Genomic DNA, 15,046 nt, shown 5'->3' with positions numbered 1-15,046 from the left:
CCCAAAACGATCTTGAAAAAGAACAAAGCTAGAAGATATATATTTTCTGATTTCAAACCATATAAAGCTACAATAATTGAAACAGTGTAGTACTATTCTAAAGGCAGATATATAAACCATTGGAGTTAAATAAAAGCCTAGAGCTAAATTCTTCCCTATATTGTCAAGTTATTTTTGACAAGGTTTCCACGAACATTTGGTGGTGGAAATAATAATCTTTTAACTAAATATTGTTGAAACATAATAATTACATGGAAAAGAATAAAGTTGGACCCTTACCTAGTCCCATATACAAATATTAACTCAAAATAGATAAAAGACCTAAATATAAATCTTAAGACTATAAACTTTTAGGAGAAAATCTGGGTCATAAAACCTCACAACATTGAAATTGGCAGTGATTTCTTGGATATGATTTCAATGGCACAGGCAACAGAAGAGTATACAAACTCCCTAAAAAATAAAAAAAATATTTGTATATCCAAAGACAATGTAAACAGAGTTAAAAGTTACTAATAGAATGGGATAAAATATTTCCAAATGCTATATCTGAAGGTATATTAATATTCCAACTAGAAATCCTAAAAATTAACAACAATAAAGGCAAACAATACCATTTAGAGATAGGTAAAAGACTAACATAAATAATGAATCTCCACAGATAACCAATCTTAGTTGTCTGTTGGATGGAAACTCTTGTTTCTCTGGTTCTGGTGTGTGTTACCTATTTCTTCTTTGTAGTTAATCTCTTTGAGTATTTTCTCTAGTGCTGGTTTTGAAGACATAAATTCCTTCAGTTTCTGTTTTTCGTGGAAGCTTCTTATTTCTCCATCTAATTTGATAGAAAGTTTTGCTGGGTAGGAAATTTTTGGCTGGAAGTTGTTTTCTTTCAGAGTTTGGAATATGTTACTCCAAGCCCTTCTGGCTCTCATGACTTGGTTTGGGAAGTCTGGAGTGATTCTAATTGGTTTGCCTCTGAATGTCACTTGGCCCTTTGCTTTTGTTGCCTTTAAGATTCTCTGCTTGGCTTCCACATTGGTCATTTTGACAATTATGTGGCGTGGGGATCCTCTTCTCCGATCCTGTCTAAAGGGAGTTCTATAAGTTTCCTGGACCTGTGTATCAACCTCTTGCTCTATGTTTGGAAAATTTTCTGCTATTACTTACTTGAAGAGATTGTTGATCCCTTTGGTTTCACTTTCTTTTCCCTCCTCTATTCCAATTATTCTTAGGTTAACTCTCTTAAAATGGGCCCATATTTCTTCAATGTCAGATTCCTGCTGTCGGATATTTTTTCCTAGATTAGAAACTATGCATTCATTTTTGGAATTACCATCTTCTAAGAGTGAGATTCTCTTCTCCATGTGGTCTAATCGGTTGTTCATGCTTTGAATTGAGGCCTTTACTTCATTAATTGCATCCTTTATCTCTTTTTGGCTCTCTCTGAGTTCTTTTTGAAGCACCTCTATTATTTCTACAGTTATTTTCCTGATTTGATCTTCTAGAAATCTCTGATTTTCTGTTTTATCGGGTTCTGATGTTGTGGGATTGTGGGCATTCATTGCTCCAGTATTATTCCTCTTTCCCATGATTTAGGAAGTTTGTGCCTTCTCTGGGTTCTTCCCTTGGGTCACTATGACTTCACTTAAGGTGTTCTGGATCTCAAGTCTGTAGTATCTCAGACGCCACTACTCCTTTACTGGGTTGTATCACAGAGTCTCTGACCCAGAGATTCGATAGAGGCTGCTTTAGACTGTGGCGGGTGCCAGGTTGCACGTTCTCCTATGGTGTGATATCTCTGCCACCGCCCCTCCCCCACTGGGTCAAGTCCCAGGGAGTACAGTACTGGGATTTCTCCTCTGTGGCCCGCAATTTGACTCACTGTTCTTGAGTATGCAGATGTAGCTGTACTGGATTCGGTGAATTCTCTGCTGCTGCCGCCGGTGGCAATATGGCGCCGCTGCTACGCCCTCGGCCGTGAGGCTGGCGTATTTCTTCTTGGTTTTGATTTCCACTCTGAATCCCTGCAGCGTGTGCTGAGCTCAGCCACTGGGAGCTTTAGATTTTACCTGCGGCGAGAAATCCCGCCTGGCTATTCCGCAGCGGCTCACCTCGGCTTGCTGTAGCCGTCCGGTGAAGTCACCGCTGCCGCGTCCTCGGGCGTGAGGCTGGTGTATCTCCTCTGTGGCTCTGAGCTCTGTTCTCAGTCCGCTTTCTCTCTGGAGCCTGGTGATTTTTTTGTTTCTCTGGTGATGGTGTTTTCTGGCTATGAAAGGCGCTGATTTTGTGGTAATGGAGATTAGTTGTTAGCGGGGCTCTTAAGACCCGCTTTTCTCGGTCTCCATCTTCCCGGAAGTCCTCCTTTTTTTACAGTTTTAACAGATTTCTTCCTTTTTTTTTTTTTTTTTTTTTTGGTGGTACTGGGGTTCCTGGAAGCCCTTCTACCTCCGGGCTACACTCCCAGATCTATTTTTACATTTTTATTTGGAAAAAGGGTCTCCTAAGCCAGTGCATGCGGCTGGCTTCGAACCTGTGCGATCCTCCTGTCTCTGCCTCCCAAGCGCGGGGATTACAAGCGTGTGCCAACATGCTCAGCCAGATTTCTTTCATTTTTATTTAGTCTTTTTCTTTTATCTTCATACAAATGGGAAATAACATTGATCTATCTTCAAACTCACTGATTATTTTGTTTTGCTATCTCAAGTATTCTATTGACTCATCTAAGTTTTATTTCAGTAATTCCTTTTCATCTCAAGTATTTCTATTTGGCTGTCTTTGATAGTCTCTCTTTTTCCTATTAAGATTCCTAGTTAATTCATTCATTAAACAGTATATTTTTTGGTCAGGTGTAGTGGCACATGCTTGTAATCCCCGTGCTTGGGAGGTGGAGACAGGAGAATCGTGCAGGTTCAAAGCCAGCTGCCGCGCTGGCTTAAGGAGACCCTGTTTCCAAAAAGTAAAAGTAGGTCTGGGAGTGTAACCCGCAGGTAGAAGGGCTTCCAGGAACCCCAGTACCACCAAAAAAAAAAAAAAAACAACCCCCAAACCCCAAAACAATAACAAAAAAACAAAACAGAAAACAAAAACAAAAATAGTATATTTTTGTAATATTTGAAAATGTTTTCTTACTTTATTTAAACATATTTATAACAGCTTTTTAGCTCTTTCAGAGGAAAATAAATATTTTATTTTTTTTTCCAGGAGAAAACAGTTTAGATTTTTTTTTTTTTAACATAGTTAAGAAAACATGTATTTAGAATTAGCTGGCTGGACTTTGTTTAGATGATCCCAATTTTGTTGGCAACATCCAAAGCATCATAATCAGGAGCCAGTTGAACATATGCCTTCTTCTGTCCATCATGCCTGATCAGGGTATTGACCTTGGTGACATCAGTGTCATAGAGTTTCTTCACAGCCTGTCTGATCTGGTGCTTGTTGGCCTTGACATCCACAGGAAGCACAGTGTGTTGTTATCGTCTATGTCTATCTTCTTCATGGCTGACTCGGTGGTCAGGGGGAACTTGATGATGGCATAGTGGTCAAGCTTGTTTCTCCTGGGGGTGCTCTTCCTGGGGTATTTGGGCTGCTTTTGGACTCACAGTGTCTTAGGCCACTGGAAGCTTGGTGACAAATGGATCTTCTTTTTGTGGCCGTGGACACCTTTCAACATTGCCTTCTTAGCCTTCAAAGCCTTTGCCTTGGCTTCGTCTTTGGAAAGGGCAGGAGCTTCCTTCTTTGTTTTCAGTGCTTTATTGTTGCATTATAGTCTCACATCATAAAGTACTTCACAGTGACAGTGACATACATACACACAGCACTTGGTGAGTTTCTCCCCGACACCTTTCACTGTGCAAAACATTGAGATTGGCATTGGTATTCTCACATATGTACGTAATGCCAGTGGAAGTGTTTCTTTTATTAATCCCCCTCAATCTGCCTCCCTCACTCCATTGGAGTTTCTCTTATATCCCAGTTGCTCCCTAGCTTCTGCATATGATAGAAAACACATGACCCTTCACTTTCTGTGACTGGCCAAATCTCACTTAACATAATGGATAACAGCTATTTTGAAGCCTTTGTTTTGTAACATGCAAAATTTAGTTCCACTTAGAGTCAGTTTTTGTTGATTTGTTAAAATCCAACAGTTGGACATGGTAGCACATGCCTATAATCCTAGTATCTGGGAGACTGAGACAGGATTGCAGTTTTAAAACTAGCCTCAGTAATTTAGTGAGACTCTCCTGTTTCAAAATGAAAGTCAAAAGGGCTAGGGGTAGCTTGGAGGTAGAATGCCACTGGGTTCATTCCCCAGGACAAACAAAACAAAACAAAAACAAAACAAAAAGAAACCCAAACAAATAAAGTAATTATGTATGGATCATACTTTTCTTTTTTTTGTGTCTAATTATTTTTGGTTAGGAACTGGACATTATATCTTGAATTTTTTATAGTCAATACTTCTAATCCATTAAAGAATGCTCAGTAAAACTAACAAGAAGAAATATTTAATTATACTATTACTTTTTTTTTTTTGTAGTACTGGGGATGGAACTCATGGGCCTTCTACCTCTTGGCTACACCCCTAGACCTATTTTATTTGGGAACAGGGTCTTGCTAAGTTGCTTAGAGCCTCACTTAATTTTAAAGTAGTGTCATTATAATAACTCTAAAGCATCATCTTACAATATATTTATGCATTTAAGCATCATATTATAGAAAGATCCCTGCATTTAACATGCAGTTTATAAATGTAAATCACAGTGGTTATACTTAGTATGTTTATTTTCTATTTGTCAATAACTAGAATTCGAATGATCTTATTTACATTATTTACTGTGTGAGCAACCTTAGACCATTTAAGTTCTCTGAGTGCTGACCTACTTTGTGTAAAGGTAGTAAATAATCCTGACCTGAATGCTGATGTTAACATATATATGTAAAAATTCTTTGTAAAGAGTCAGATGAATATAAAATATTATAACCAAGGTTTAGTTTAGGATAGCACTTCTTGAGATAAATACATGTTTGAAAAGTACTAATTTTGACTTTTTTAGTATAAAACTATGGAATGAATGAATGATTGATTAAAACCAAAAGAACCTTACTCAGAACTGCGAATAGGAAAAACAAAAGCACTTACTACAAAGAGAAGCCCTATCTTTCAGGCCAGAGGACTAGGAAAAAGAGAATGAAGGAGCTAGAAAATGTGGGGATAATCCCAGAAAGGAAGAAGCTGAAAAAGAGAATTCACTAAATCTGTGTTTGAATTGGTAAAAGTACAGGGTTCACCTCTAATTGACACTTGCAAGGGTTCAAGCAGCAAGGCAACAACAATGAGAGAAAAACTACAATTAAAACCACCCCACACATCCCAAAATGACCCACGAGTCATTCTGAATATGAGCCACAATTACATGAAATAGAACCAAAAGAGCGTAAGAAACAGAACTGACAGAACTGACCCTTGGAACTACTGTTCATCCAAGGGTAGAGAGAACTTGCAGTTTGAACCTGACCAGGTGATTGCTTACTATGGGAGGAGGTGTCAACATTCTGTAATGAATTTTACCAGTATTTTATGATATGTTACTCAAAATATCCAGGATTACTCTAACCTCGCTTGATCTGCAAAGATCAAAATGAAAAAGAGAAAAAGAAAAAAGTAACTGTTTCTCCAGAGAGACAATGAGATGTATGATTGTTAGAAAAAGCCAAAAGCAGCTATTATAATTGTGCTTTTGAGATTAAATAAGCATATTTACACATTCATGGAAAGAGTAGAGACTATTTTTTTTAAAAAATGAAGGCTTTAGAACTGAAAATTATAATACCTAAAATTAAAAATTTTAATGGATAGGCTCAATACAGGATGGAAATGAAAGAAAAAAGAAGCAGTGAACTTTAAGATAAACACATAGAAATTTATTTGTTCTAGCTGAGAAAAACTTATTGAAAAAATGATGAGCTAAGGTCCAGAGACTTGTGGAAAAATAATAAAATATCTAATATTTGTATTATCTGATGGAGAGTTTTCAGTTATTATTTCTTCAAATATTGTCTCTATAACAACCTGGTTTTCCTCTGTTTTTGTATCTCAGACAATACAAATATTAGAAGAAAACCAGGTTATTATAGAGAAAATATTTGAAGAAATAATAACTGAAAACTCTCCAGATTTGGTGAAAGAATACGTTTTCCATGTTCAAGCCATTTTGTGAATCTCAAGTTAGATATGCTAAAAAATAAAAAAATCCAGCCTATTATAATAAATATTTGAATCTAAGTATAAAACAAAATATCTGAAAGCAGCCAGATAATTAAATTAATATTAAAAGTAAATTATATTGCACACTAAATATTGTACAACCCTATGATTAGACTGATTGAATTTCAATACTTATTTCAAAATAGAAGATTAAAGGCAATACTTTTCTCATCACAAATGAAACACTGACAGTAAAAGGCAAGTAAAAACTAAATGGAAAATTCCAAAATTAAGCATTTCATAAATTTTAAGTATGTTTTCTGCAGTTCTTTGTTATAATTATTGTATTTTATTATTATTAATCTCTTACTGTGCCTAATTTATAAATTAAACCTTATAAATATGTATCATATTTATATATTGAATAAAAATTTGAATCTAAGTATAAAACACAGATGTATTGGATAAAAACATGTATGTATAGAGTTTGGTACTGTCCACAGTTTTGAGCATCCACTGGGGGGTTTTGTAATATATCCCTCTGGAAAAAAGGAGACTACTGAATGTGCATAGTGAAACAATTTATAAAAACATAAAAGAAAGAAAAGTCATCCAGAGAGCACTAGTGTAGCCACCTTGCTATATGTCTTTCTAAATCACTTATTTTTACATATATACAAGGATCCAATTTAGAACTTTATTTCATATAAGTTTTATGCTTCTTAGACTTTTTTTTATCTATTTTTTTCCCCCTGTACTGAGGATGGAACCCAGGGGCATTGTACCTCCAAGCTACACACCCAGCCCCATTTTTTAGTCTTGCTTTTAGTTTTTGAAACAGGTCTCACTGAGTTGCGTAGGGCTTCTCTAAGTAGCTGAGGCTGGCCACCAACCGTGATCCTCTGGTCTCACCCTCCCGAATGCTGGGATTACAAGCATGTACCACCACGCCTGGCTTAACACTGTTCTTAAAAACAGTGTAAGTGCTCTTGATAACTTTTTTTCCCTTTTCCAACCCAAACTTTGCACATGCTAGGCCAAGTTCTCTACCACTGATTTTTACTCCAACCTGATAACCTTTCTTTAAATAAGAACCTAGGAACAGTCTTCTCGACCCCTTGCCGCTAATATAGAAAATGTTGAGTAAATATTTTTAGTATTAATCACCACAGATGGAATAAAATCTAAAGGACAGGGAAATTTCAATCAAGAATTTGTTGTTGATAAATTTACAAGGGCTGAGAATTAATCCTGTATCTCATTGTTTTTGACCCTTGTTAGTAGTTGTTTGGGAATAAAGATGTTAAAAGCATTCTCTTTAGAGAGATCAAAACAAAGTTGCACACACGAATGCTTCTCTATAGAAACAGGGAGCTTAGCTGAATTCACAGAGTGCTGTTAGACTGAGACATCCTTCAAAATACTGGTGGAAGAGTAGATGAAGTCAGTCAATATAGTTAGAAACAAAAGGTTTTATTTGGTAGGCTTCTGTTGGAGGAGGTATGGAAAAAGAATTTGATCTGCAAATTGCCCATGGTTTTTGAGACATAAAAAGGAAAGTAATTTGATATTGTTTTGAGAAAATGTTCCATATTTTAAAAGTGCTCTCTATCTCTGCCTTTTTCCTTTTCCTCTTCAAGTATACAGAGCAACTGGCTTGATGTAGAAGAGTACTGTTAAAATCACATTACTAAATTAAGTAAGGTTTAAAAAGAAACAGGAAGATGTAAATGTAATTTAATATACATATTATTAAGAAGTACATCATTGGTGAGGGTTTTTTCCCCACTTAATAAAATTTTCTGGAAATAAATAGTTCTTTCAGCATCTAGTTTTACATGCTTTAGTAAAAATCTGTCACAGTAAATCCATTCATTTATGTTTGTTTTTTGTTTGGTATGTCAATAACCCCTGTATTTCCCCATTAATGGCCTATTTTGAATTTCTCAGTAAGTTATGGATCGGAGTTGTATTCATATTGTGTGATAGCCACAACATTTAGCAGTTTGTCTTAAAAGCTTTTTCAAGCTTTTCTAACATAGCACTTAGACTTCCCTATTCTCACTTCCAACTTTATGTGTTTAGGAATATTCTAAAGTTTGCGATCTCTCATTTAAAAAAATGTTAGAAAGATACTTGCTCTGATTTATAAACTGCTTCTTGTATTTTACTATGGATTTTGAATTATGTAGAAGTACATTTTTGCTTATGCCTAGACAGTTCTGAAATTGGGTATCTCTACTGCTGTCTAATGACATGGCTATATGGATTTGCACTAACAAAAATTTATGTTTTTTCCACCTTAATTAGACTTTAAGTATTGCTTGATAGATAGTTTCATGTTCCATTTGTCCTTATGTCAGTATTTCTGTCATTCTTAGAAGATTTTCCTGTCCTCTAGTTCAGAGAGGAAGAAGGGAAGAGGAGAATAAATAGGAGGAAGGGGAGGAAGAAGGGAGAAAGGATAAAAAGAGGGAGAGGGACTGGGAAAGGAGGAAGGAGAGAGTTTAGTTATATACCTTATCTGTTTTTGTTTGTTTGTTTTTGTATTGGGGATTGAACCCAGAGCCATTCTACCTCTGAGCCACACCTCCCAGCCTATTTTATTTTATATTTTGAAACAGGGTCTCACCACCTTGTTGAGAGCCTTACTAAATTTGAGGCTGGCTTTGAACCTACAATCCTCGCTCAGCGTCCCAATTACTAGGATTACGGGCATGTACCACGATGCCCAATCTCTTTGTCTGTTTTAACATGACTTACAGGTTGCTATGTATGCTCTTAAGCCTATTGTCTGTGGGAATCTTTACCACTCAGTATCCATGTTCTTTCATGTATCTAATAACTTTTTCAATCTTACTGACCACTAACTTCTACTTGGACATTCAAAACTCATTTCAATTGCTTCTGAAAAATTCTGTAATCAATTTTCTCTTAACATTAATTCTCTTTCTACCTAAAACTGCGTGTCATTCCTTATCTTATTTTTGTCAAACCTTTTAAGGGAGTTTTCTTTTAACATTTGACTTTATGTATTACAATATTATGTTACTACCATACTATATTACCATATTGTATATTCACAATATGGTAGTATATAAATTTTGGTAAAAATAGTATATTATGGTCACCACTTTTTTTTTTCTCCTAATATGTATGTGTTACTGGTGATTGAACCCGGGGACATTGTACCTCTGAGCTATACCCTCAGCTCTTTTATTTCTTGTTTTGAAACAAAGTCTAGCTATGTTGCTGAGGCTGTCCTTGAAGTGTGATCCTCCTGTTTCAGCCTCCTATAGGTGTACCCCACCATGCCCTTTACACTTTATTCAGGCTGTATGAGCATTGTTCAGAGCTGAGGCATTGTATAGCTTTTTGATACTTTATGCTTTCCCATTAGTTTTAAGACTTTATATGAATTTTAAAATAGGCTTTGCTATTTCTGCAAAGAAAAAAACATCATAGAGATTACATTGAATCTTTTGATCATTTGGGTAGTATTGACATTATAATAATAAGTCTTCCAAACCAAGAGCACAAAATGTTTTTTTTTTTTTTTACAGAAAAATGTTATTTATTTTTTTTGTGTCTTCACTAATTTCTCTAAGCAGTGTTATATTGTTCTCAGTGGACAACTTTTTTTTTCCCTCCAATTTATTTTTATTTTTATTTTTTATTTTTTGCCATACTGGGAATAGAACCCAGGGACATTTACCTCTGAGCTACACCCTCACCCCTACGTTTTATTCTTTATTGTGAAACAGGGTCTCACTGAGTTGCAAATGGCTTCACTAAGAGTAGCTGAGGCTGTCCCAGAGCCAAGATCCTCCTGTCTCAACTTCCCAACTGCTTGGGAGTATGTCTCAGCCTCCCAAATGCTGGGATTTCAAGTGTGCACCACCATACTCAGCTTTTGCCTCCAATTTAAACCCAAGTGTTAAAAATTCTTTCTGATGCTATTGTAAATTAAATAACTTCTTTTTCTGATTGTTCATTGTTAGTTTACAGAAGACAATAACTGATGATGTTATTTAATATATGACATTACCATATTACTTTATCTTTTTATGTTAGTAGCAGACAAGTGATTTGTTGTCAAATAGAAACTAAAATTCAAAACAAATGATTATTTTTAATTGCATCCAGATTACTAAATTTTAATTTAGTTTTGCTCATCAAACTAAGGTTCATCTTATGTAATTGAACTAATTTGAAACTACAGATCTGGAAAAATACCAGCATATCAAAATAACTTTTAAATCAGTTCAGTTCTAGCTCTTGATAACATTAAAAGACTAAGAGAATGATATTTCTGGGGTATAATTTAAAGCTTCCAGCTCTTATTTTGCTTTATTTATGCTTCTCTAAAAGTTATTGGATGTATAAATGTATTGGTATTTTTTCCCTTTTTTGGCATAGGATATACAGTGTGTACAGATTATATGCTTTAGCTTTTTTTTTTTATATTCACAGGCCACTGAAACACTATTTAGAATGGGAGTGGCAAGAGGAACCATCACAACATTAAGAAATGGAGAAGTAAGATGTGAATTTTGATATAATTATTAGTTATTAATTTATAGTTTCAATATTCAAAATATAAAATGTGGTGAATTCTATTATGCTTTGTGTAACAAACAGAAATACTTGATGTGGCTAATACAGAATATACCTGATGGACAAATCTATTAGTTCAATAATTTATTAGAACCAGATTTTGGGTTGAACATAAATCTCTGAATTGAAATTTTTAATCTTTGATTACCAATTGTTTTTATACTTAAAATGACATTAGTAACTCCTACCGATATTTATTTTTAATGAAAAGAATCCCCTGCCTTTTATTTTTTCCATTTTATATTATACAGATCTGATACTTATTTCTCAGGATAGAATAATTTGAAATGTGTTATATCACAGGCAGGAGGGAGAGAGAGAATTTTGTCTGCTTCTTCTTAAGGCTCAGTTAAGATGTAGAGTCTAATGTTCAACTTTTCTAAATGCCACTGTCAATTCTTTAAGAAAACATTTTATCACTTGAAATAAATTTCAGGTGTCTGATATTTTTTTATTCAAAATGTTACTTGGTAATTCATGAATTAAGAAATATTTTCAACAAGTTTTAGAATTACTGAAATGATGTTAAAGTTATTATATTTAATTTTAATATTATACTTAAACTGCATATTTTCTTTGTTGTTGAGTGCTAGTTTTTTAAGGAAGCTTAGAAGTGAACATTCATATATTTGTAGTTTTTAGATTGCATCTTTTAATTGTTTTTTTCTAACTTTACCCCAGTAAAAATATGTCTTTAATAAGTTAAGTATTACTATTTCAAATGGTGAAGTCCCTGTGGCATACTAGAATAACAATAAGCTGGTGATTTGAATATGTAATCAAGTAAGCCAATATTTACAGAGAATTTCTTAAGGCCAGTGTGGTACGTAGTTAAAAGAATCAGATCTAGTGTCCTTTCCCTTTTTTTTATTTCCTCTGAGTGATTATTGACTGTTAGAGATGCAACCATGTACTGGTTTTTGGGAACAGTAATTTCTGCTTTCAGGAGAATTTATGTAGTGAGTTCATGCCTTGCCACTTAGGACCCTGCTACTTAGTGTTTTCTTCTCTTAAGTAGAGATAAAAATCATCTACCTTACACATTGCATTATGAAAAATTCACAAGAAATATATGAGACAAGCAAGCACAGTGTTGGAGATAAGCTAAATCTATGAGATTTTAGCCTGTCCTAAATTCTTGATTATTTTCTATTTAATTAAATATGTTAGAATATTTTCTGTGTTTGGGTGAGCATATGAAGGTCTTGTGTTTATTTTTAAAGATATAAATTGAGATTTGATATAAGTTTATATATAAGTTGAGATTAAATTGATATTTGAGATATATATATGTATATATATAAAAGTTGAAATTTGATAACAAAAGTTATAGTTTTAATTTCATTCATGATTATATTAATAATAGTATTCTTGGTAGTTTTTAATGTTCTCTTCCTTCCCCTGAGAGTCATTATATTTTGATTGGCATGTATCACCGATGTACTCTGCTGTATAGTGCCAATATTTTAATAATACAGTACATGGATTATATGTGTAGTTACAAACTTGCTGTGTACTACTCAACCAAATTTTCCTGATCATGTTTTTTATTCTCTATGTACAATAAATATCACAGGAGAAGTACAATAATTGAAAAAACTGACATGTACGAACAAACATAAGAATTCTATTAGCAAAACAGGGTAAAGTTACTGCATGGCAAAAACTTAATTATTATAATTTTAGGTCTTTCTTGGGCAAAACTTTCATGGAGATTGGTGAGACAATGAACTCTCAGAAATATATGTTATCAATTGATTCCATCAAAAGGTTGGATTATTACTTCTCTAATAAGACCTTTGATTTATTTATTACATTTTAGCAGGAAGAAAATATTAAGATATTTTACACGTGTTCATTGTCATGGAAGTATACACTGGTAACTTGATAATGCCTATATCATTTAAAGAAAGATAAAAAAAAATTTGTGATTATTTGAAATTTTTCCTGATAAATTTTTCAAGTCCATTCTTTTTTTTAAAAAAATTTTTTCTTCTGGGAGTGATTTCTCAATTGGGTGCTTTTTAATATACTTTTATTGGCCTGTGCACAATGGTGCATTGCCTGTAATCTCAGTATTTGGGAGGCTGAGAAAGGAAGATGGCAGGTGTGATGCCAATCTCAACAACTTAGTGAGGCCATCAAGAACTTAGTGAGACCCTATTTAAAAATTAAAACACCGTGGCCGGGCGTGGTGGTGCACGCTTGTAATCCTCGAGCTTGGGAGGAGGAGACAGGAGGATCGTGCTGGTTCAGAGCCAGCCTCACTGGCTTAAAAGACCCTGTTTCCAAATAAAAAAATATAAAATAAGTCTGGGAGTGTAGCCTGGAGGTAGAAGGGCTTCCAGGAACCCCAGTACCACCAAAACAAACAAACAAAACAAAACAAAACAAAAACCAGCCAAGCATGGTGGTGCACATTTGTAATCTCAGCATTTGCAAGGCTAAAACAGGATGATAACAGTTTGCAGATAGCCTCAGCTACTTAGTGGGGCCAGTTGCAATTTAGTGAGACCCTGTTTCAAAATAAAGAATAAGAAATTAGGTACTTTATATATTTATGTATATATATATGTGTGTGTGTGTGTGTGCGTGTACACACACATGCATTTTTTTGATGGTATTGGGGTTCCTGAAAACCCTTCTACCTCCGGGCTACACTCCCATACCTATTTTTTATATTTTTTTTAAAGTTTGGAAACAGGGTCTCTTAAGCCAGCGAGGCTGACTTCGAACCTGCGCGATCCTCCTGTCCCTGCTTCCCAAGCGCAGGGATTACAAGTGTGCGCCACCACGCCTGGCATATATATGCATTTTTTACTGATGCCATATAACCATATATCATATTGAGGTTTAGTGTGATAGATTGTATTAATAGGTTGATTGATTATATTGATCCAATATATAACGTATAGAGTGCAACCATACATGCACATAGCCCCTGGTTTGTTTCCTTTCAGATGCCACCCCAATTAGGTATTTTTTGATAAACTATATAATTGTCTATAGAATTTATACTATACAAGATATAATATTTTTCTTAAGCAGTGGCTGAAATGAAGCTTTCAAACCAAAACATGGAGAAAATGAATAACATCCAAAGAAGGCAAGAACAAACTATATATGAAAAAGAATTTTGACAAAAATGGAGGAGAAATTTTAAGGCCTAGGGTATATTTATAAAAAGCAAGATACATGTGGCCGGGCGTGGTGGCCCACACTTGTAATTCCCGCACTTGGGAGGCAGAGGCAGGAGGATAGCGCAGGTTCTAAGCCAGCCTCTCTGGCTTAAGAGACCCTGTTTCCAAATAAAAATATAAAAATAGGTCTGAGAGTGTAGCCTGAGTGTAGCCTGGAGGTAGAAGGGTTTCCAGGAACCCCAGTACCATCACCAAAAAAAAAAAAAAAAAAGCAAGATACATGTAAAAATGTCCAAAAACTATCTCTATAATGTAGTAGGGAAAAAATGAGTTGTGATCATAAAACAGAGTGTTTGAGGTAACTGAAGCTGGTGGTAATCATTTCTGGATGATGAAACATTAAAAAAGGCTTCAAAGGAGGTTGTGAAATTGCTATGATGCTCATGAGAAAAAAAATTCCTTTAGCTGTCAATCTAGATTGATTTATCTAGCAATAAACTTCCAGGGTCAGGATACTGGTCCAAGTAATATGTTGATATTTTTTATGATTTCCCCAATTTTATGAATTAAAACAACATTATATTTGGGCAGGTACTTACAAATTTCATAATTTTTATAGCCCATGCAAAAAAATTTTATTTATGTTTGGTCGATGGCAGAGTATCTTTATAAAATGTTGAACTTCAGAACTTGTATTTTATTCGTGTTGAAACATTTTATTGAACAGAGTTTATTTTGAAAATTTTGTTCAGACAAAGAAGCCTAAGGGCCAAACTGAAATTTAAAAGAATATTTTTTCACTTATTTAAGGTTGGTGGCCTTGATTGTACCAACTCTTAATGTGGCTTTTTATATTTAGATGATGAAGATGAGGATTTTGTGGTGTGGTCTTACTATATTGGTACCCGTGGCTCAAATGGTCCTCCTGCCTCAGCCTCCCAAGTAGTTGGAAGTACAAGTGCTCTAGCCACCATGTTGGACTTTACCTTTGAAATACTCTTAGTGCTTCATAATAGTAACTCTGCTTTTGATTTAAATATAAAAATAAACATACCATAATTCAAATAAGCATCATATAAGTCTC

At 34.7% G+C, this 15,046-nt stretch overlaps 1 protein-coding gene and 1 pseudogene across 4 annotated transcripts in view; one reads left to right on the top strand and one right to left on the bottom strand.

Moving 5' to 3' along the window:
• The window catches only part of TMEM135 (transmembrane protein 135), a gene marked incomplete at both ends in the record, with an annotated part of 215,398 nt that overhangs the window by 73,314 nt on the left and 127,038 nt on the right, over window positions 1-15,046 (top strand). For 2 of the 3 annotated variants that reach the window (XM_080714265.1, XM_080714266.1), the window contains one exon: window positions 10,679-10,744. The exons of the other annotated variant lie outside the window; for it this stretch is intronic. In XM_080714265.1, the coding sequence (XP_080570391.1) occupies window positions 10,679-10,744 (66 nt within the window). The remainder of the gene's footprint in view (window positions 1-10,678; window positions 10,745-15,046) is intronic. 3 annotated transcript variants of the gene reach the window in all.
• Window positions 3,279-4,153, bottom strand: LOC308272187 (large ribosomal subunit protein uL23-like; annotated as a pseudogene). Its single transcript has 2 exons — window positions 4,144-4,153; window positions 3,279-3,747 (listed from the first exon to the last, which is right to left on the bottom strand). The product of its transcript is annotated as a large ribosomal subunit protein uL23-like (transcript).

Source organism: Muscardinus avellanarius (genome assembly GCF_963383645.1).
Source record: "Muscardinus avellanarius genome assembly, chromosome: 1".
Lineage (NCBI taxonomy): Eukaryota > Metazoa > Chordata > Mammalia > Rodentia > Gliridae > Muscardinus > Muscardinus avellanarius.
Note: the sequence above shows the minus strand (reverse complement) of the source record. Positions and strands in the feature narration are given on the sequence as shown.